This window comes from Hyla sarda, chromosome 8 (genome assembly GCF_029499605.1).
Source record: "Hyla sarda isolate aHylSar1 chromosome 8, aHylSar1.hap1, whole genome shotgun sequence".
Taxonomy (NCBI): domain Eukaryota; kingdom Metazoa; phylum Chordata; class Amphibia; order Anura; family Hylidae; genus Hyla; species Hyla sarda.
In genome coordinates, this window is record NC_079196.1 from 2,231,335 (window position 1) to 2,254,930 (window position 23,596).

At 43.3% G+C, this 23,596-nt stretch overlaps 1 protein-coding gene across 1 annotated transcript; it reads left to right on the plus strand.

Moving 5' to 3' along the window:
* Nucleotides 1-613: 613 nt before the first annotated feature.
* IGFBP5 (insulin like growth factor binding protein 5) lies at nucleotides 614-20,754 on the plus strand. Its single transcript, XM_056534768.1, has 4 exons — nucleotides 614-1,527; nucleotides 16,671-16,888; nucleotides 17,031-17,150; nucleotides 17,933-20,754. The coding sequence occupies exons 1-4, from the start codon at nucleotides 1,197-1,199 to the stop codon at nucleotides 18,062-18,064; spliced, it is 801 nt and encodes a 266-aa protein (XP_056390743.1). The 5' UTR covers nucleotides 614-1,196; the 3' UTR covers nucleotides 18,065-20,754.
* The last annotated feature ends 2,842 nt before the right edge of the window (nucleotides 20,755-23,596 follow it).

A 23,596-nucleotide genomic window follows, 5' to 3' on the forward strand; every position in this document is an offset into this window, starting at 1 on the left:
AAAAAGAGAGAAGAAAAATTCCAGCGAGGGGTGTGAGGAGTTTGCTGATCAAAACCTTAAAGCAGTGTTTTTATTTCCCAAACAGGGTGTCTCCAGCTGTTGCAAAACTACAACTCCCAGCATACCCAGACAGCCTTTGGAATAAAAAAAAAAAAAAAAAAAAAAAGAGAGAAGAAAAATTCCAGGGAGGGGTGTGAGGAGTTTGCTGATCAAAACCTTAAAGCAGTGTTTTTATTTCCCAAACAGGGTGTCTCCAGCTGTTGCAAAACTACAACTCCCAGCATGCCCGGACAGCCTTCGGCTGTCCGGGCATGCTGGGAGTTGTAGTTTTGCAACAGCTGGAGACACACACTGTTTGGAAAGCACTGCCCGAAGGTTAGCGAGCAGAGTCAGCAAGAGTGTGGTGTGGTGGTTGCTGGGGCTGCAGGGAGGAAGGGGTTAATCCACAATGAGAGACCTGGTCATATTATGCTCCACTATATTGCCTGGTTACTGGCAGCTATTCAGCCTGGCTGTCGTGATATCGAGTTGCAGTAAGGCTGGCAGGCAGCCAGGAGTAGTCTATTTAAAAGACAGCTTGCTTCTCAGTAATCAGTCTCTTTAGAAAGTTCTGCAGGGCACAACTGGTGGGAGATTGACCAAGTATTTCTGCTTTTCTTCTCGCACTTTTCTTCCACATTTTTTTTTTGGGGGGGGGAGAGAATTCTCTGCCCAGTAAAGACTTAAAGCAAGGCTGCAGGTTTTAGCAAAGAAAAAGGCTTTTTTATTTCTATTATTTATTATTATTTTTTTGCTTGTATTATTTTTTATTATTATTTTTGTTTTCAGGAATTTTCAAGACCCTTTTCTGGATTTACTGTGCACGAAACACCAGGACAGACGCTTGTGATCTAGAACACATAGGCTCTGACTCTTTCTACCTGTTCTAGACTTTGCACCATAGACTTGGCTGCAGCAACAGGTACAATCCGAGCGGTTCCTGCTGTTTGGAGACTGCAGCTGCTGCAGAATACACCTTTTTGCATTTATTTTGCACTCATTATTTACAGTGCATCCCTGTTTTTGCACCAGGGAAGGGGACTGCATTGCTTTTTTTTTTTTAGGGATTACATTTATTTTTGCAGGGACCCCCCCCTCCTTTTTTGGGGTATTTGGAGCACTTTGCAAACCCCCCTCTCTCCCAAATCTCCTATACAATGATCCTGTCTGTCTGCTTCATCTTGACCCTGTGCCTTGGGCTCTGCCAGTGTCTGGGCTCTTTTGTGCACTGTGAGCCTTGTGATGAGAAGGCCATGTCTATGTGCCCACCGACCCCTGTGGGCTGTGAGCTGGTGAAGGAGCCAGGCTGTGGCTGCTGTATGACCTGTGCCCTGGCAGAGGGACAGTCCTGTGGGGTCTACACTGAGCGCTGTGCTGGGGGGCTCCGCTGCCTTCCTAAACAAGGGGAGGAGAAGCCTTTGCATGCCCTGCTCCATGGCCGGGGGGTCTGCCTCAATGAGAAGATCTACAGGGACCAGGTCAAAATAGGTAAGTGCACCTGGATTTTCTATAGGGTGACTGTTATTTTAGCTTGTTCTCTGCACTGACTAGTAGGGGAGCTGTCAATCACAGCTGGGTGTTTATCTGGGCTGCAGTGATTGACAGTCATGTCAATCATTTGGCTCCTTGGATTTTTTTCAGTATTTTGGCAGATTCCAGCCTGTAACCTTCCACCACCTCCTCCCATCAGGTTCATGATGTAGCAGAATCTCCCAGGGTGTCCTGAGGACTTGGTACCAGTTTCCCCCCCCCCCCCCCCCATCAGGAATTATTTTTACTCCTATAAGTTTGTAAACTTTCTGGAGTTCCAAAAATATCTTCTTCTGCTGCGTGTCATGTCCCCTCTGGGATGCAGATGTATAAATAACCTGCGGCGCTGAAGGGTTAATCCTCCCAGGTGATGACATCACATTTGCAGTGGAAATAGTTAAGTGTCATTCTTTGCTGGGTTTCTGGCTCCCAGGTTGCAGCATTTTGTCCATCCCTAAAATTCTGGGCAAAGGTTTGGGGCAACTTTCAGCAATGTTTAATTCAGTGGTCTCCAATGTGAGGTAAAACTACAACTCCCAACATGCCCTGACCAACCTGTGACACCCCAGCTGTACCAAAACTACAACTCCCAACATGCCCTGACCAACCTGTGACACCCCGGCTGTAGCAAAACTACAACTCCCAACATGCCCTGACCAACCTGTGACACCCCAGCCGTATCAAAACTACAACTCCCAACATGCCCTCACCAACCTGTAACACCCCAGCCGTATCAAAACTACAACTCCCAACATGCCCTGACCAACCTGTGACACCCCGGCTGTAGCAAAACTACAACTCCCAACATGCCCTGACCAACCTGTGACACCCCAGCCGTATCAAAACTACAACTCCCAACATGCCCTGACCAATTTGTGACACCCCAGCTGTAGCAAAACTACAACTCCCACCATGCCCTGACCAACCTGTGACACCCCAGCTGTAGCAAAACTACAACTCCCAACATGCCCTGACCAACCTGTGACACCCCAGCCATATCAAAACTACAACTCCCACCATGCCCTGACAAACCTGTGACACCCCAGCTGTAGCAAAACTAGAACTCCCAACATGCCCTGACAAACCTGTGACACCCCGGCTGTAGCAAAACTACAACTCCCACCATGCTCTGACCAACCTGTGACACCCCAGCCGTAGCAAAACTACAACTCCCACCATGCCCTGACCAACCTGTGACACCCCAGCTGTAGCAAAACTAGAACTCCCACCATGCCCTGACCAACCTGTGACACCCCAGCTGTAGCAAAACTACAACTCCCAACATGTGGCTCTCCAGTAATTGTCCAGGCATGCTGGGATATGTTGTTGTGCAACAGCTGGAGAGTGCCAGGATGGAGACCACTGTCTTAACCCTTTGCTTTGCAGACTGAAGGGCGTTCACTGCTGTCACCATTTGCACGTTACACGTGATTTCTTAGTCAGAGTTGTCTGCAGTGATAAGTCACAGAGATGATGGGCAGAGATTAACCCTTGGTGGCCATGAACTTACTAACGTTCTTCGCTCCCACGATGGACACGTGAAAACAGTCCGTAGTTGCCTTGCTTTTGTGGGTCACATGATCTGAAGGGTTAATGACACTTTGGGGGGGACACATAAGAATTTTCATGAACTGAGGGAAAGGAATTGGTTAATAACTTGTTAATGCGAGAAATCCCATAACTGACCTGTCAACACCCTGAGGAATGGAGGGTCCACGCCTCAGAAATCATCACTGTGGGGGTCCCGCCCCATTAGAATTGGCTCCTGATCCCTTCTGTGTTCCCAGCCTCCCCACCCTGATCCCTGAGGCTGGACCTACCTGACATGGATCCACTGGATCCCATTTTGACACAATGGGTGCAGTAATATCTCTGTATTACATTTATTTCTTACTGTATTGCTCTCACAATTTTCCAGGATACTTTTGTCTGTACAGAACCGTGAAGGGTCAATCAATGCCATACTGCAGTGTTTCCCAACCAGGGTGCCTCCAGCTGTTGCAAAACTACAACTCCCAGCATGCCCGGACAGCCTTTGGCTGTCCGGGCATGCTGGGAGTTGTAGCTTTGCAACAGCTGGAGGCGCCCTGGTTGGGAAACATTGCGTTCCTGTAATATATGTTCTTCATATAGAGACCAGTCAGTCCAGTGTTACTGCAGCACTTAAAGGGTTACTCCTAACTACAAGGCTTCCACCTACATTGTTGCTGGCAGGCTGCCCTGAAGAGCCCGACTATTCTTGCTGGGTATAGCTGGCAAACAACAATTGCTTATGTAACACTGTATTTATAATAAAAAGCAGAATGGATCAGTCAGGGATACTACAGCCCCCGGAGCTGAAATCCATGTCCCAGTGTATTGGACCATTTCCAGGAACAGACATGGAGCCCAATAGATGGCGGACATGGCCTTGTACACGTAAACCGCTGTAGATTTCTCATAGGGCTCCTGTGGCTGCACCTTTTTGTAAATTAATGGTTGGTACATAAATTACTAGAGGTCTGTTCTGCATTGAGGAAGAATTCTCCTGCATTCCACCATGTCACCACCAGGGGCAGTGCTGGGCCTGCATTCCTCTAAGCAAAGTGATAAATTCATATCTTGTTGTTAGGCTTCAGGACAAGTTTCTGGCTGTAAATTATAGAGCTGGTTATGACTTTTATAATCCTGCGTTACTTGGCTCTAAAAAAAAGGATGACTGGCATGGGGAGATAAACCTCTGCCAAAAACTATGAGAGTTGGGGTTTGCATAATATTCTTGTTAATATAGAGTGCAGAAGGGATGATTCTGTTTTGGTGGAAGCAGGTAACTGTACAAACATTCATGGCAGAATATAACTGGTGTAATACTGCCCCCTATGTACAAGAATAGAACTAATATAATACTTCTCCTACATACAAGAATATAACTACTATAATACTGCTCCTATATACAAGAATATAACTACTATAATACTGCTCCTATATACAAGAATATAACTATTATAATACTGCTCCTGTATACAACAATATAACTACTATAATACTGCTCCTATATACAAGAATATAACTACTATAATACTGCTCCTATATACAAGAATATAACTACTATAATACTGCTCCTATATACAAGAATATAACTACTATAATACTGCTCCTATATACAAGAATATAACTACTATAATACTGCTCCTATATACAAGAATATAACTACTATAATACTGCTCCTATATACAAGAATATAACTACTATAATACTGCTCCTATATACAAGAATATAACTATTATAATACTGCTCCTATATACAAGAATATAACTACTATAATACTGCTCCTATATACAACAATATAACTACTATAATACTGCTCCTATATACAAGAATATAACTACTATGATACTGCCTCCTATATACAAGAATATAACTACTATAATACTGCTCCTATATGCAAGAATATAACTACTATAATACTGTTCCTATATGCAAGAATATAACTACTATAATACTGCTCCTATATACAAGAATATAACTACTATAATACTGCTCCTATATACAAGAATATAACTACTATAATACTGCTCCTATATACAAGAATATAACTACTATAATACTGCTCCTGTATACAAGAATATAACTACTATAATACTGCTCCTGTATACAAGAATATAACTACTATAATACTGCTCCTATATACAAGAATATAACTACTATAATACTGCTCCTATATACAAGAATATAACTACTATAATACTGCTCCTATATACAAGAATATAACTACTATAATACTGCTCCTGTATACAAGAATATAACTACTATAATACTGCTCCTGTATACAAGAATATAACTACTATAATACTGCTCCTATATACAAGAATATAACTACTATAATACTGCTCCTATATACAAGAATATAACTACTATAACACTGCTCCTATATACAAGAATATAACTACTATAACACTGCTCCTATATACAAGAATATAACTACTATAATACTGCTCCTATATACAAGAATATAACTACTATAATACTGCTCCTATATACAAGAATATAACTACTATAATACTGCTCCTATATACAAGAATATAACTACTATAATACTGCTCCTATATACAAGAATATAACTACTATAATACTGCTCCTATATATACGAGAATATAACTATTATAATACTGCCCCCTACTGTCAGGTTTATCACATTTCTTATGCCGCTCTGGCATCCTGGATTACAGTCTGGTTCTCTGCGCACCAGGATCCATTTCTCTTCTATATTCGTCTTTCTGTTGCGGTATTCTGAGCTTGGATTGAGTAACACAGAATACCGCCCCGGGCTCATACTTTGTATCAGTAATCAAGGATTAGTCAAGTGTTTGCCAAAACCAAAGATTTGATGGGAAAATTATACAGAAGGCATTTAACCTGTTCCTGCCCTTGAGGTTTTTTTTTCTTTTTATATTACAGTGCTATATACTCTACCCCCCCCCCCCCCCCCCCTTGGCGGTACCTGCAGAACTTTGATTACAAGATGGCAGCACATGATCTCTGCAGCCAGTTGGTAGCCTCAGAGGTCACATGGTGTTCATGGTCAGTATAGTATGAACGGCATAACACTTGGGATGTGCAGAATATCTTCATACCGCAGGCTGTGGTCCCATATATGGCGCCATATTGTTGTCATCCATATCTATTAGCCATATATGGGTCAGGTGTTCTCTTTTAAGGCCATGGCCAAAGATATGGGCAAACTGACAAAAAAGGACAAAAATCTGGAGCAGAAATGAGGGGGATTGGGGCCTAATTTGGCGCAGATTTTACTTGTGGATTCCGTCTCATGAACTGACAGCATGGAAATTCACAGATGTCCTACTGAACTCAATGTGAGGCTTATTCCAGGCGGAATCCTCCATAAAGGGGTGCTCCACCCCTACACATCTTATCCTCTATCTCGGGGGGTCACCCGAGATCTCCCTGCTGCACATGGCGTTCGTTTAGAGCGTTGAATGCAGCGTCGGAGGCTTGTGATGTCACAGCCACACCCCACTCGTGATGTCACGGACACGCCCCCTCGATGCAAGTCTATGGGAAGGGGCGTGACTTGCATTGAGGGGCGTGCACCGGATGTCTGGGGTGCCACAGCTGAGATCGCGGGGGTCCCCAGTGGTGGGACCCCTGCGATCAGACATCTTATCCCCTATCCTTTGGATAGGGGATAAGATGTCTAGTGGCGGAGAACCACTTTAAAGGAGAACTATGGCAAAAATTATAGGGGTTATCCAGGAAAAAAAACTTTTTTACGTAAATCAACTGGCTCCAGAAAGTTAAACAGATTTGTAAATTACTTCTATTAAAAAATCTTAATCCTTCCAGTACTTATGAGCTGCTGAAAATGAGTTGTTCTTTTCTGTCTAAGTGCTCTCTGATGACACCTGTCTCGAGAACTGTCCAGAGTAGAAGCGAATCCCCATAGCAAACCTCTTCTGCAGTTCCTGAGACAAGCAGAGATGTCAGCAGAGAGCACTATTGCCAGAAAACAACAACTCAACTTCAGCAGCTGATAATTATTGGGAGGAATAAGATTTTTTTAGTAGGAGTAATAAAAAAATGTTTTTTCCTGAAATGTCCTTTTAACTTATTCCCCATTCACAGGATAGGGGATAAATAGCTGATTGCGGGGGTCCGACCGTTTGGGCCCCCTGCGATCTCCAGGACATCACTCAGTGAGAAGCAGGTGCTGCAGACGGCACACGCTCCATTCATTTCTATGGGAGTCCAGCACTCGGGCATCATTGGCGCTCCCATACAAATGAATGGAGCGCGTGCTGTCTGCAGCACCTGCTTCTCGCTGAGCGTCGGCTCCTGTCCCAGAGATTGCGGGGGCCCCAGAATCAGCTGAGTACTCCTTTACCTACAGATATTCCAGTTGGAGATTCCTAGTGTGAATGTAGCCTAAGCCTGCTGGGCCCCAAAGTAAAATCTCTACCAGGGGCCCAAAATGATGATACTTTCTAGTTCTAAGGAACCATCTGAGCCTCTGCTTAAAGGGGAAGTCCAGAAAAGCCGATTCCATACACCCTATTAGGTGAGTAAATGGAGGGAGGATACAAAGAGCGTCTCCTGCTCTGGAGGACCCATCCTGTATCATAGTGAATGAGCACAGTGTAATACTTCATTTCTCCTGTGGTGGTGCTGCAGTGCTGCCAGGATCCCTCACAGATCAGCTGATCACCGGAGGCCCCAAGAGGAGACACTTTTTGATCAGCTTATTGGGAAAAAAAAACCCTTGTAGGGGTTGTCCACAGCAGAGGAGACCCCCTTTAAAGGGATTATCTGCTGATCAGCCGCCTTATCGTGTGGTCTATCCGGACTGCATCAGAAAAATACAGCGATACAGAAGAGGGTCAAAGGGGAAGAGAAAAAAATGACACCGTGGCCGCGTAGTGACGCAATGCTCTGCAGCTGGATACTGTGCGACTATTGTCCACCAGCTGTGTCCAGGGGCTTCTCTCTGGATCAGCTGATGGGGTGGGCACAAATGTCTGTCAATAGAGAGATGTCGTGTAGGGTTAACGGCCTGCAGACTCTTTTTTTTTTTTTTTTTCTTCCCTTAAAAGAATGAGGTTTGGGGGGAGGGGGAGCTGAAACTGCAGAGTCAGGACAAGAAATAATAATGAGCCAAGACGGGTGTGAGGAGCCCTGCGCCTTAACCCCCGCCTGCCCTGTCCTGCGCCTTAACCCCCGCCTGCCCTGTCCTGCGCCTTAACCCCCGCCTGCCCTGTCCTGCGCCTTAACCCCCGCCTGCCCTGTCCTGCGCCTTAACCCCCGCCTGCCCTGTCCTGCGCCTTAACCCCCGCCTGCCCTGTCCTGCGCCTTAACCCCCGCCTGCCCTGTCCTGCGCCTTAACCCCCGCCTGCCCTGTCCTGCGCCTTAACCCCCGCCTGCCCTGTCCTGCGCCTTAACCCCCGCCTGCCCTGTCCTGCGCCTTAACCCCCGCCTGCCCTGTCCTGCGCCTTAACCCCCGCCTGCCCTGTCCTGCGCCTTAACCCCCGCCTGCCCTGTCCTGCGCCTTAACCCCCGCCTGTCCTGCGCCTTAACCCCCGCCTGTCCTGCGCCTTAACCCCTGCCTGCCCTGTCCTGTGCCTTAACCCCTGCCTGCCCTGGTTAAGATGCTGATGAAATATGCTGTATGCCGGTTGCTTTGTGATATCATTCTTCTTCCTAGTGGTCTCAATAATAATGTCTCCAGTTTCCCAAGATGTCAAGGCAGTATTTCCCAACCAGGAGGCACCCTGGTTGGGAAACGCTGAGTAAGGGTGAAAGGATCTAACATTTTTGGGACATACTGAACTTTCTAAGATTTGCAAAAAGGTGATTTCTAACAATTGCAGTACCGCTTTTCACCACTGCTGGTAACAAACAATTTCCATAAGCATCCATGCAACAGCGCCACCAGCTGTAGTAGCAATGACTTGGTTAAAACTTTTGCAATAACTTTAAAAGAAATATCGCTCCAGAACTGGGAGATTCACTTGATTTTTGACCATTGAGAAACAGTTTTCTTCTCAAGAATTATTTCTGAAGAAAACAGAACCCCTTCCTGACTGTATAATATATTATATAAGGCAGACACAATTGGGTCAGAGTTTTCTGTAAATGGCTTGGAAGTCTTCATGTCTTACTAGCCCTTAAAGGATTAATAGGCTGAACTCTGTACAGTATTTCTCCATTTATTGCAAAACTACAACTGTCAGCATCCCTAGGTACGGTGGGAGTTGTTGTTTTGCTACAGGTTAGAGAACTCTACATTGTTTCTCCACAGCTGCACATATCCAGGGGATACGGTTATAAAGTGTAATTTGGCGCGGTAGACTCCAGGACTATTTCCTCTTTATTGGACTGGTCGGCCGGCAGCTGAGGAGCTCCAGGTTCTGGCACCTGCTCTGTCCTCTCTGTGACTGTGTGAGGGAAATGGTTTTTAGCCCTGGGCTCCTGGGGCAATAAATAGCCTGACAGCTTCTTGCTTAGGTTGCAGGATGGCGGCTCCTGGGGGTGCGGGTGTTTGCTGATGGGGGGTGGAGGGGGCTGTGGTGCAGCAGGTGTGTATGCACAGAAGACAATTGAGGCCTGATTTTGTTTGAGAGTCTCTCAGATACTTAAGAGGTCATGTTTCCACAGCTGATATCCATGGTGAAATCCGACATACAGAGATGAGTCTATTTGATTTCGTCCCGATGACCTGACACACAGGCTATTTAAAAACTGCGCTGATAATCCAGTGCAGGAGGTGAATGGCTACCCCCCCCCCCCCCCCTCCTGCCAAGGAACATCTGCAAGTTACCTCAGAGGGGGGATATATAGTCTGGTACTTTTATTTTAGGAGTCACGATTTGAGGTGAAACGTAAAGCAATAAAGAACCGGGTGTAATCAGTTTCATCACCATAGTAGGGCGGACTCTGAAAGTGACAAAAGACATCTTGGCACCTCGTAGGAACATGGTAAAATCATCAATGGTGGGCTCCCTAACATAAACAAAAACTTCCCAGCCCTCTTCTGAGCTCCCAGCCTCTTTGGTCCATTGCTTGAAGGTTTCCAAACCTTGGTGGTGGATCTACAGGGAGAACATACTTGGTACATCAACATTTTAGGTCTCCAAGCTAAAAACCTAACTGGCTCAATCTTCAGACGACTCCTATGTCCAAGTGATGCCAAGTTATTGAACCCCACCCACCATAGTCCAAGGGTTCACATGTACCGATTGTTGGACAGGTCACCAGTTCTTGGTCACTGAGATGTAGTTTGTATACTGCAGAACATGTGAAGCTCTGGAGATGTGCGGCTATTGATTCTTGTTTGTATTCTCCCCATAGTGCGGTTTTCACAGATGATATTGGAGTCGATGTGACATAATATCTTGTTGAATCACTGGGGCTTTATGGCGTCTTTCTTCTCATTCACTTGGTGATTGGGGCCAGGACTGGACATGGAGCCCTCTTTGCTATTTTGTAACCTGCGTCATCTTCAGGTTCCCAGGTTTTATTGTTTTTCTACCAGGGACCAAAGTGGCGGCTGAGAAGATTTACTGAGAGCAGATGGATCACATTGCTATGGTCCATAAAGAGTAAAGAGAAGCAGTCTTAAAATATGGCCCCAATGGTCTACCATCTACTGCTAGTCAAAAGAGCCAGATGCTTTTGGGCCCTTAATCCTTGCTACGCCTTGCAGGAGAGGAGGACACGGTGACCCCTGCCCTAATTCTCTTCTCCTGGTTTGTAGCATTGTGGGAACAGGGACTGTCCACTCCTTCACACCATGGATGAGCCATCCCTAGCTGGCTCCTGTTTTCTCGCTGGCCCATAATGTGTATACCCCTTAGTCAGTCCCCTTTAGCACTTAAACAGCTGCTCAAATGTAGTAGAGCTCCAGTTATCTGTGCAGAAAAGCAGAGTTTGCTGTTGCATTATGATCCTGGAGTCATTTGGCCACATTTTAGGTTTCACCTGATTTCTAAAGGTTTTTTTTTTATACTTGAATATGGTATTTTAGAAGGAACTTAATGGAGCCTCTCTGAAAATTATTTTTAATAAACTCCACTCTGCTACATCCAGGACTTGATGCTGAGTTAGTGGTGACCTATAAGACTCTGAGGACTGAATGGTTTGGGACTTGGCTTCTGAATCTTCACTATAGTGACTCCCCCTATTTTTTGCAGCCAAATAAAAATGGTGTGGGAAGGGGGAGCCTAGCTGGGCTCGGGGCTTACAAATGGAGGCTTGGAACTGGTTAGAAGCCAGAACACACAGGCTATTACTGACTCCCATGTAAAGCTAGACAAATCCTGTATGTCTCAAACAGTCCATGCTTTTCAACACGTAATTGCGAATGGAGGCCAGGTCCTGAACAAGGGGGGATTGTGTGCCTCATGGCTGCACGTGTAACAAGGTTACTTGTCTCTGGTCGGGGTCATGGTTGTGTAATAGAGGACCGACTTTGGCTTCACCCATTCTCTCCCAGAGGTGCCATAAATCCAAGGCCCCGCAGTCCTCCTGGAAACTAAAGGGTTTGTGATCGGAGGAGAAGGAATCCGGAGTGTTTCCAAATCTAAAACTGAGAGAGAGAGAGAAAGAGAGACCACATCCTAGTGTAATGCACGCTCCAATGTAAGGGGGGATTCGTGGATATTGGGTTTAATACAGGGGTCCTGCCAATGGGGGGTGGAAATTGAAGCAGGATCCAACTGGTGGGAGTGCCATAACTAATAAATTGTCTTTACACCTGATCCTTGGGACGGTAGAGATATTGCATCAATTCCACCTAGAAATAAAGGCCACAGCTTGGGCTGGGTTTACTCAATTCAATAGGGTGATGCAGTTTTTTTTTTTTTTTTTTTTTTTTTTTATAGGATGATGGCCGATCCCATAAGCGTGTCTGACACAAGTCAGTATTGTCGCTTTCTCCTCTTCGTCTTGAAGGAGAATTTTGTTCTTCTGTATCAGGTTGCTCACAAGTTGCAGTCAGCAGGAAGCTTTGGCGGCCGCAGCATCAGGGGGGACATTGATACATTATAACTATGGCTGCAGTCAGTGTGGATCCAGTATAATGCGTCCATGAGGAAGTCTTCTGATTATTCAGATTATTGGACTTCTCCATGCTCCCACCAATCCTCCTTCTCTGTCATCCTGCCTTACAGAGGGAAATGAGGAGCCATCGACTGAACGTTTCCCATTATCCAGTCTGTGACACAAGTGAGAGTCCTCTAGGGCGGGCGGACATACATTGGTGCAGCTTCATAGGGGCCCATAAGGTTAGGGGTCCCTAAGCTTCCTATTCTGTAAGGGCCTGAGCTATTGAATGGGGTCACTATCTATTGGGATAGATAAGAAGGACATGGATGAACTGGAGAGGGTGCGGAGGAAGGCAACAAAGATAATTATGGTATGGGGGGGATTACAGGACCAAGGCAGGTTATCACTTGGGGTTATGTAGTCTGGAGAGAAGACGTCTTAGGGGGATCTGATCACAATGTACAGATATATGAATGGACCTTGCAGAGATCTTTCATAGTGATCTTTTTATACCTAGGCCGGTAACCATGACAAGGGGGGAATCCTCTTCATCTAGAGGAAAGAAGGTTTCACCATCATCACAGACAGAGATTCTTTACTGTAAGAGCAGTCAGACTATGGAACTCTCTGCCACATGATGTTCCGATGGACCATTCTTTACTGTAAGAGCAGTGACATTATGAAAAAAAAATTACAGGTTATGAACACCAGATTTATGAGGATAGAATTTTGATCCAGGGATTTATTCTGATGCCATATTGGAGTCAGGAAGGAATTTTTTTTTTCCTTCCTCTGGATCAACCCAGTAGGGTTTTATTTTTATTTTATTTTTTATTTTTTTTCAACCTCACACACTATGAGGAGATTTACCAAAACCTGTCCAGAGGAAAAGTTGTGAGTTGCTCGTAGTAAACGATCAGATCGCTTCTTTTTTCTGATTGGTTGATCCGATTGGTTGCTATGAACAGCTCAGCAACTTTTCCTCTGGACAGGTTCTGATAATTATGTTACTATGTGTCTTTGTGTTTATGTGCCAGAACTGGAGACATTGTGGAGAGTGAGACTTGGGATCCCCTGCGTTTCGCAGAAGCAGGTATCGCAGACGGCTGAGCAGATGTCTGGCCTGTGGGTAGCAGCTGGGGCCACTTGTCTAGGAGCCCAGGTGGACATGAGGGAATGCAGAGTCATGTTTACTTCTACATTCCCTCCCTAAGTGTCATCTTCATTAGCGCTCGCACTGCGCCATTCACCAGCTTGACCCCCAGACCCCGTGTTAATGCTGCACCTTGTAGCATAAAGGAAAAGCTCTACTGAGCGGCTGTAATTGGGTTTTGTTTTTTCTTGGCTTTGTGGTTGGGGGTAGTGGTGCAGAATCAGATCATTGAGGGGCTGTGTGAATGTCATCCGTCTTTTCAGAGTGTATTGAATGGCTGACTGCAAGGTCATGGTGACAAGAGAATGGAAAGCCAGGGGGGTACAAGGTGATCAGCCGAGACCTAATCCAATCTTTAAATATTGTCTTAAGATGATTGTGCTCCGCAGCTTTATGGACACAACACAGAGATGCTGATAATACTGGTTTGATGGATTTTTGGAAGATTTTCTTAAATCTAATATGGTGCACTAGCATCATAAGGTTTGTGCAATGTTAGGAGGCCGACCAGAGACGTGGACCCACAGGATCGCTTATGGGCCAAGTCAGGGAGCAAAGGCTAAGGAAGTGGTCTCCAAACATGCTGGGAGGTATAGTTTTGCAGCAGCTGAAGGCCTACAGTTTGGGAGACCACTGCTATAGTGTACATTGCAAAATTACAACTCCCAGCATGCCCAAACAGGCATTGGTTGTCCGAGCATGCTGGAAGTTGTAACTTTGCAACATCTGGAGATTGAGAGACCACTAGTCTAAGGGACTGGAAAAGTCAACACCCTTTGTAAGGGTGCGTCCACACGCTAGTAGCCAGCAGCGAGTTTCCCGCTGCGGGAAACCCGTTGCTAATTACGCTACCATTGACTGATTTAAATGGGGCCGCGGACAGTCCGCAAATCTGACACTCTTGCGGACTGTCTGTGGACCCATTCAAATCAATGGTAGTGCAACTCGCAGCAGGTTTCCTGCAGCGTGAAACCCACTGCTAGTAATAGCGTGTGAACGCACCCGAAGTGTGAAGGATCCACAAAGAGAATCCTCAGGTTGCAGCCCCTAGATAAGTCTCTATTACCAATAGCTGTTACCCAGAAGTCACTATGGTACAGTACAGAGATAGCGGGCCAGAATAATATACTGGTAGAGTTGAGAGCGGCAGGTGAGGTCCAGAACACAAGCTGGTTCCACAAAAATGGAGCAGGATCAAACCTATCTCTGCAGGAGCAATAGGCATGCACTGGCCCTTTAAGACATAAGTAACCAGCACATTATGTGTGTACGGACCAATGGTCATGACTGAGACACGTGCCAAGGTGAGTCGGCAAGTTGTGACAAACAACTACACTTATTTAAGCAATGGCCCCCGTCTATTGGTTGTGTGAGGTTTTGCAGGGTATTCCCATTGGATTCATTAGAGCCAAGCTGCAATACCAGACATAACCAATGGACAGAAGTGGTGCTGTTTCTGGAAGGAAACAGCTATGTTTTTGTGATCATATACAACCCCTTTGTAGAGGATTGGTTAGTCTTCTAATGGCCAACGTTTGGGCTCCTGCAGAGGTTCTCCTGGTTTTTGGGCTTCCTGGAGTACTGGGCTCTATAGGGCATTATCTTTGTTCAGGGTTAAGGTCCTCTGGAGGAAAGTCTCTGACCCTGCACAGAACAGAGGAAGTCTTTGCTGTAATACTATGTGTATTTTGATTTGGTTTGCTCTATGGCATCCTCTATGGCCAGATTAAAAGAGGCCTCCACAATGGGTCTCTCCACTAGACCAGATCATATCTAACATCAGCTGATCCAGAAGCCATGTGTCTTGGTAATGGGTTCCAAGGAAGGTCCTGAGAGCACAGGGGGAGGGTGGGTCCTGGTGATTGTCAGGACTGAGCATTGTAAGAGAAAACAGTGGGGCAGAGTTTGTGTTTTGGAGATCAGCGCTCAGGTTGGAGATCGGTGCTCAGATTTCTAAAAATCTGATTCTTCCAGATTAATTTACTTTACTAACAATTACAGGACTTTTCTTGGGGGAGGAAAATCAGCTGAAAGAGGAAACAAAGAGTTGATGGTGAATGCGGCGGCGGTGAGGACTAGGGCCATGAAATGTTGGGATTTGTCGCCCTCTAGTGGTTTCTGCCTTGGCTGCTGCTCTTGAATCCACTTTTCTGCCCAGAAATGCAGAGCCGGGGGATGGGCACAGATTCTGATTTTCCTTCCAGCATTTTAGGAGATTCCTCCAAGACATTGTGGGAAATTTTAGATTGTAAAGTCCAGTAAGAGTATGAGGATCCAAATGTTCTCTATACCAGTGGTCTCCGTACTATAGACCACCAAATCACAAAAAAGACTTTAAAACATCTGGAGTTTCATAGTTTTGAGACTGTGGCTCCATACAGTGTTCAGATGAGTTCTTTACTCCACTTTTAAACTTGCAGTTTCCCAATTTATAATATTGTTGTGCGATGTTTGACAAATTTGTCACAGGAGGTGGAAAAATGACTAAACCACAGAAATGATATACGACAGAGAAGAAGCTCCTACTGTAATGTTACAATATTATTTGCCTTTAGGCTGACCACTGATCACTGACCTCTGACAACTGACCACTGATCACTGACCTCTGACCACTGATCACTGACCTCTGACAACTGACCACTGATCACTGACCTCTGACAACTGATCACTGACCTCTGACAACTGACCACTGACCACTGATCACTGACCTCTGACCACTGATCACTGACCTTGTTTCCCAACAGTTCTTCTAAAACTTTACTTTTATTACAACAGAGAACAAAAATAAATATTAAAGATTTCTGAAAATCTGTCTCCTGGTGCTTTTACACCACTATACGTGAAGTGTCACAAAATATACAAAACTCTGTCAACAAGAGGAGACAGATTTTTACAATTATTTATTATTTATTTATTTTTTGGTCCTCTGTTACACTTAAATGTAATTTTAAGGTTATGTTGGAAAACAAGGTTAGCAATTTGCCAAAGAATCCTGCACATAAACGTCCAACTTCCAGTCCATGTCTCTGTCGTGACCACAGAGGGGTTTAGTCTTTATGAGACAGCCCTTTCATACACACATGGTGTGACTGCTCTTATGATGATTTTTTTTCCTCTTGACCACCAAGATAATCCAATTGCTCGAGATTCTAACAACCAACCAAGTTTGGATTTCTCTCAACTAAATCCAAAATTGGCCTTCACTGTGGGCAAACAATGGCAAGGAACTAGGAGGCTCCGTATTAGGTTAAAACCCCTCTCACGTGTCCTCCTGTAGGTGCTTCCCGTGGACTTGCGTTGTCTTAGAATATTCCTGGATATTGAGATCTACTTCTGTTAATGTTTATGTTGAATTTTGGCCTATCCTACCCCTAAACCTGTAATAGTGATTGTACAGTATATTTTCTCACAGAGAGAGAATCGAGAGAGGAAGATCCGACTACTTCGGACACAGAAGACCATTACCACCAGAAGCAGAGTTCTCGTAAGATGTTGCCTGTAGTGTCCGAGCAGAAGGTCCGAGCTCTGAACAATTATCAGCGGAAAAAGCAGGCGGCCGCCAGGGTGGTGCAAGGGGAGAACAAGTCCCAAACCCTCTCCTCTCCAGAGTACAGCATTGAGTCTGAACTGGTGAGTGTTGTTGGACATGGACAGTAAATGGTTAAAGAGACATCAATCTTTCCACAGGTCCTGTGCACAATAAAAGGGCGCCCACTATAGGAATGACCGCTCACCCCATGTACCACAGTCTAATGCCTGACCTTCTTTTCAGGGCCCCTGTCGTAGACAGATGGAAACCGTCATGCAAGACATGAAAGTCTCCCATCGTGTGTATCCCCGGGCGTTCTACATCCCAAACTGTGACAGGAAAGGATTCTTCAAGAGAAAACAGGTATGAGAGCGATAGAGAATACCGTAATATGCAGTAATAGTAACTATGAAATGCATAATCTCAATTTATCAGTAGTTATATTCTTGTATATAGGAGCAGTATTATAGTAGATATATTCTTGTATATAGGAGCAGTATTATAGTAGGTATATTCTTGTATATAGGAGGTAGTATTATAGCAGTTATATTCTTGTATATAGGAGCAGTATTATAATAGTTATATTCTTGTATATAGGAGCAGTATTATAATAGTTATATTCTTGTATATAGGAGCAGTATTATAGTAGTTATACTCTTGTATATAGGAGCACTATTATAGTAGTTATATTCTTGTATATAGGAGCAGTATTATAGTAGATATATTCTTGTATATAGGAGCAGTATTATAGTAGTTATATTCTTGTATACAGGAGGCAGTATTATAGTAGTTATATTATTGTATATAGGAGCAGTATTATAGTAGTTATATTCTTATATATAGGAGCAGTATTATAGTAGTTATATTCTTGTATATAGGAGGCAGTATTATAGTAGTTATATTCTTGTATATAGGGGCAGTATTATAGTAGTTATATTCTTGCATATAGGAGCAGTATTATAGTAGTTATATTCTTGTATATAGGAGCAGTATTATAGTAGTTTGTTTAGTTATAGGCTCTATTATAGTAAGTCGACCCAGGTGGAAGAATGTCATAAAATAATGTTGTTTATGGAGAAACTAGCTCTTTCCACATTAGCATGTACTGCTCTATTCTGACATTCTTACATTTTTCTTTCTAATAGTGCAAACCTTCTAGAGGCCGTAAACGTGGAATCTGCTGGTGTGTGGACAAATATGGACTTAAGCTTCCAGGCACTGACTATGCTACCGGTGATCTGCAGTGTCACAGCTTCGACAGCAGCAACATTGAATGATTCCCTGCTCGATGACCTACTATGGCTGGATGGACTTGATCACTCGTGGTTTTTTTGATTATTTTGTCTGGGATGTCCACAATGATCTTTCCTATTTTTTATTTTATTTTTTCCTCATCTCATCGGCAATAGCAAAAAAATATATAAAATCTTAAAAGCTTTGGAAGATATAAAAAAAAAAAAAAAAGACAATGATGAAGAAGCTGAGGAAAGGAGAGAACTTCTCCATAAGACAGTGTAAAGCTTGAGGCAACAGACAAGTGAAACATTTTTCTAGATTAGAGAAGGTCTGGGCCGACCCCAGAAGACGATCTGTTGCTTTTATTTTTTTTTCTTTATTTTTGACAAAGGGAGAAGGTCCGGTAGGCTCATGTTGGCTCCATACTGTCCCTCTTCTGGTGTTGACTAAGTCCTAGCACAATCCGATTTATTTTTACATTCACAAAAAAATATTTTCTATTCGGTTAAGTACTTGGTGACAGGTAACTCAATAGGCTGGTCCCACCTAAAATGATGTCCCAGAGAAGGCCTATTGGTCCTCCTGTCCAGGCCTACAGCATATATCAGCTGCCTCCTCAGTGTCTCTTGGTATAAAGGAGACCATGGTGACACGTATGTGAGGCGGTGATATTCTGACCGGTTTCTCACTGACTGAAGCTCCAGAAATTACTAACCTGTCACTTTAACTGTTTTGAACTTTTTATTTTTTATTTGAGGGGCACAGGACACTTGTGAAAATACACTCCACATGTATAATGGTTGCTATCTGTTCCTAGAATTATTTACTCAGCACATTGACTCCATGTCACATGAGACATGGTATAGGTGACTCCCAGTGCCAGCTTACGGTTCACAAAGACCCTGTTTTATTGGTGCCAATAAAATCTAAAAAGAAAAATCTAAAAAAATGACAGGGTCACTTACATTTGATCACAGCTGGATCTGTAGAGAATCCTTCCAGGTTCTTTTATGCTTTCAATACAGTAGTAAGTCCCATGCCTTTTTTTTTTTTTTGTTCGTTTTTTGCAGAAAAGCTGTGACTTATTTTTTTATGTAGAATTACAGTATATATATTTTAGGAATTTTCTTATTTTGCTTTTTTTTTTTTCAGTAGTAGCAAGAGATTAAGATATCAGTCCTCACCCCCTTCCCTTGTCTGCCAAAGCATCTTGCCAACTATTATTTGCCTAATCTTGAATTGCCTGTTTGATCTGCCTCACGTTCTTGTAGAAGGTGTCCCCCGCTGGTCCAGGTTCCTATTCACGAATTTAAGGGCAAATGGGCACTAAAGTATATATTGGTGCGTTATTTTTTTTTTTTTTTTTTATGACTTTTCAATAGTTTGTTGAAAAAGATATAAGCTACAAGCTCCCGGTTGCTCCTCGAGTCAAAGATGGAAACTTGCCGGCTTGCGAGTGATGAAGAGGTCACATGACTAAAATGAAGGCTTTAGCTACCACTTTTGTAAGTCTTACAAAGCCATAGGGAAGTTTCCTTGGGAATTGGTTATAATTTTGTGGAACAGACTTTTTTTTTTTAAGTCAGGATCCTTTTGAATATTTTCTATCCCGACAAACATGGTGACGAGTCTCATGGAATCTACCACTTGTTTCATAAAGGGACAAAATGATGAAATAAAAGAACACTGCCAGACGTGCTATCAGTATGGACGGAAGAACAAAATGTTTTAACCCTAAGTGTGCTGAGACTGAAATGAGACAAGGTACAAAAGCCAAAATAAGGAAAATAAAATAACGTAGTAGTTGTTTGGGTTTGGACTGCAGGTGGAGCCGCCATGTTCTGCCAGTTATCATTGAGAAGAATTGCTGATGGTTACGCTTATTCCTTAATTTGCTGCCTTTTAATCTTTATATGGAAATGCAAGACAATGAGTTATTACATGGACTTTGCAAGAGGGAAAAAAGACCCTAATGTACTGGAACGCCCGTGGGACTGACAATAGACGTTCATTCACTTTTCTTTGGGAGATGCAATTTCTGAATGTTATCCAATTTGTGTGGTGCCCCCTTTCTTGAATGCTTTTTATTACTCCTGGCACAAAAAAAAAAAAACTTTATTTTTATTTTTATCTTTGTTGCTTTAAGACCACCGCTGGCTTTAACCATTTAGAGAACCCGATTTATTCTGCTCCTGCACTATTACGGATGAGAAGGGGGTAAGCGCTGTCTCTTTGGCCTCATGCACATGGCCGCCATATTGTATAGCCTGAGGTCTTCTGGATTCTGGGGTCCAGTCTAGGACCATAGACCTGTGTGGGTGCAATAATAACAGAGCTTGAGCCATTACATGGTTGTCTGCACCTAAACTCTTGGATTTTGGGGTGCACATAATGTGAGCAGTCTCGTACAAATCTCAAGTGAGGGTTGTCTCTATATAACTGTTTATAGTAGGTGGAATAACACTGTTCTAATGTTATGGAGCTTTGTAGGGTTGCTTAAAAATTTTTTTTTATTTTAAACAAAAGTTAGATTTATTTTTTTCATATGCCTTTTTTTGATTTCATAAATGTATTTTACTTTTAAACACCTTGCACTTTTGCCATCACTGATGGCATCTGGTTAGGCTCAGGATGGTTCATGTATGTTCATGGTTTGGAGGTTCAGCATCTCTGCAGACTATTCAGGATGATTATGAAGGGGAAGATTATATGGGATTATAAAATGACAGTTACATTGGTAAAAAAAAGGAAATAGAAATAATATATATTTCTCCTTTTTTATAATATTTTACTATATATATATATATATATATATATATATTTATAAAACACAAGTTACACACACACACACACACACACACATAAATATATATATATATATATCTCCTTTTTTTTATTTTTCGAATTTTTTTTTGTTAACCACATTTTTTTTATTAGGTAAAGAAGAAAGATATCACATTTAGCGGAACTTTTTTTTCTATTTTATTTCCTTTGGCAGTAGTAAGTTGGTCCTTAGTAAGTTTATAGGAAATATTGGAATATCGTTAGTTTGGTCAGTGATGAGATGATTTAGATTTTTTTGGGGGGCCTTAGTGACACTCTTTTGGTGCAATACCACTTGGAACTGTGTAGCCGTCAGTTGGGACAGTGCATGTCTGCGAGGTCATAGCGGCGATTCATTACAGCGGCGCTTGTTGAAGTATAGAAAAATCACCTGCAGAAAATGTGGCACGTGGGACCCTACCCCAATGTTTTCCAAACAGTTTGTCTCCAGTGTGTGCCTTTGGCTGTCCGGGCTTGCTAAGAGTTGTAGTTTTGCAACAGCTGAAGACACACTGTTTGGAAAACACTGCCCTACCCTAAAACTGCATCCACTGTAACAAGTATATAAATTTGAGGCACTAAACGACCCTAAAGAAACCTATGGCTCCAGATGACGGCAGTATGCATGAGGCTTTAGCGGCAAATTGAACGTTCCTGACCTTTTAGTATTAGTAATATCACGTGGACACTCAGCGAATGCAAATTTGTAACATTGCCATAAACGCCGACTGCAAAGTCTGTGCAGAGTTACCCTATATTGTTCTGAAGAGGACGCAAACAATGGAACAGACGTCGGAAAAATATAAATCCTGTGAATATTCCCCTAAAGCTTTCTAAATGTGCTCAGGCCAGCTGAGGAATGATTCAAGGTATAGTAACAAAAAAATAAAAATTGTGTGTGATTTTTTTATTTTTATTATTTTTTTTTCTAATGTGGCAATAATATAGCCTTGTTGTTTTGTTTGTTTGTATTTTGTGTATTTTTTTTTTTTTTAACCACTACTTCAGGAGTATGTTTGCACTATTTTTAAAAAAAACGAAACAAACAAAAAAAAAAATAAAAAAAATAATCATTCACATTGCTCCAGCCAGTGGACTTGGAAACAAGTCTGACTTTATTTTATTTTTTATTGAAACCATCCACTTTTGTGAAAACACAATCACTTTGCCAGGTCGGATGCCGACTCAACCACAACAGTTTTCTGCCTTTTCAATGAGCAGACTCCATGATGTTGTTTTTATTGTTGTTCTTCTTGTTGTTTTTCTTGTTCTGCGATATTCACTGCAGTTGTTTTTTTTAAGGTTGCTGTATGGATTTATTTTTTATTTTATTTTTTTTGCTCTTTGTTCCATCATTACATTTATTCATAGATTTAAACGTGTAAAATAAGTGAATAAAAGACAAAAATCTCTATAGAGTTGAAAACAAAGTTTGTGGAAAAAGTTCTGTTTAACATTTTGTACTTTAATAAAAGAAGAAGAAGAAAAATCTCCCCTTTTATTACAGAAGTGAAGATTGCTGTATACTATTTATTCATCGTATAATTTGTTACTCTTTTGATCAGTTTTTTTTTTTTTTGTCATGACAAAGCATTTATTTAATAAAGTTATGGATACAATTTTATAACTGTTGTTCATGAACCCCTGATGCCCTTTATTTAAAAATGTTAAATATATATACAGTGACCCCCTCGACCTACGATGGCCCCGACATACGATAATTTCAACATGCGATGGCCTCTCAGAGGCAGCATCAACATACGATGCTTTTTTAGGTCGGGTCCATCGCATAAACGGCTATCCTGCAGCGCAGACTGCTTCAGCCACCACCGGATAGCTGTTTACAGTGCCCTGTGTGGTCCGGTGACGATCACTTACCTGTCCTCGGGGCTCCGGCGCATCCTCTTCGGGATCCCCTGCATCGTCGGCGCTCTCCATGGACATCATCACGTCGCTGCGCACGCCGTCCCGTCATCCAATAGGAGCGCCGTGCGTAGCGACGTGATGGCGGCGATGGAGATCGCGGTTGCCGGGGAAGAAGAGGCCTTGCCGAAGCGTCGGGAACACCCCGGGGATGCGGCGACAGCGATGGAAGGCGACATCCAGGGCAGCGGTGACGGTCCGGAGCGGCGGGGACAGGTGAGTACAACTTTCTCTAACAGTGGTCTTCAACCTGCGGACCTCCAGATGTTGCAAAACTACAACACCCAGCATGCCCGGACAGCCAACGGCTGTCCGGGCATGCTGGGTGTTGTAGTTTTGCAACATCTGGAGGTCCGCAGGTTGTAGACCACTGTCCTATACTTTACATTGCACGGATCCCTCAACATACAATGGTTTCAACAAACGATGGTCCATTTGGAACGGATTACCATCGTATGTTGATGGACCACTGTATGTGTGTATATATATATATATATATATATATACAATGAGGCCTCTGTTATATGGTAAACGCCTGCAATGGCCACTGGTGTGTAGTCACTAGTCAGCACATAAACAGCAAAGCAGTAGCCCTGGAGATTCCCTTAGGGTGCCACAAAGATTGCCCCCTCATTGCGCCCACCCAAGATGCAGTTTTTGTGCCATTTTGTGCAGTTTTTGCGCCATTTTCGGCAAAATCCAAAGTGGAAAATCTGCAGCAAAATCTGTACATACGCGCTACTACTTGATATAAGGAAGTCTAAGGCTACGTTCACACGGTGGGAAATGTGCAGAATGTCCACCTGAAAAACACAGGCGGCCATTCC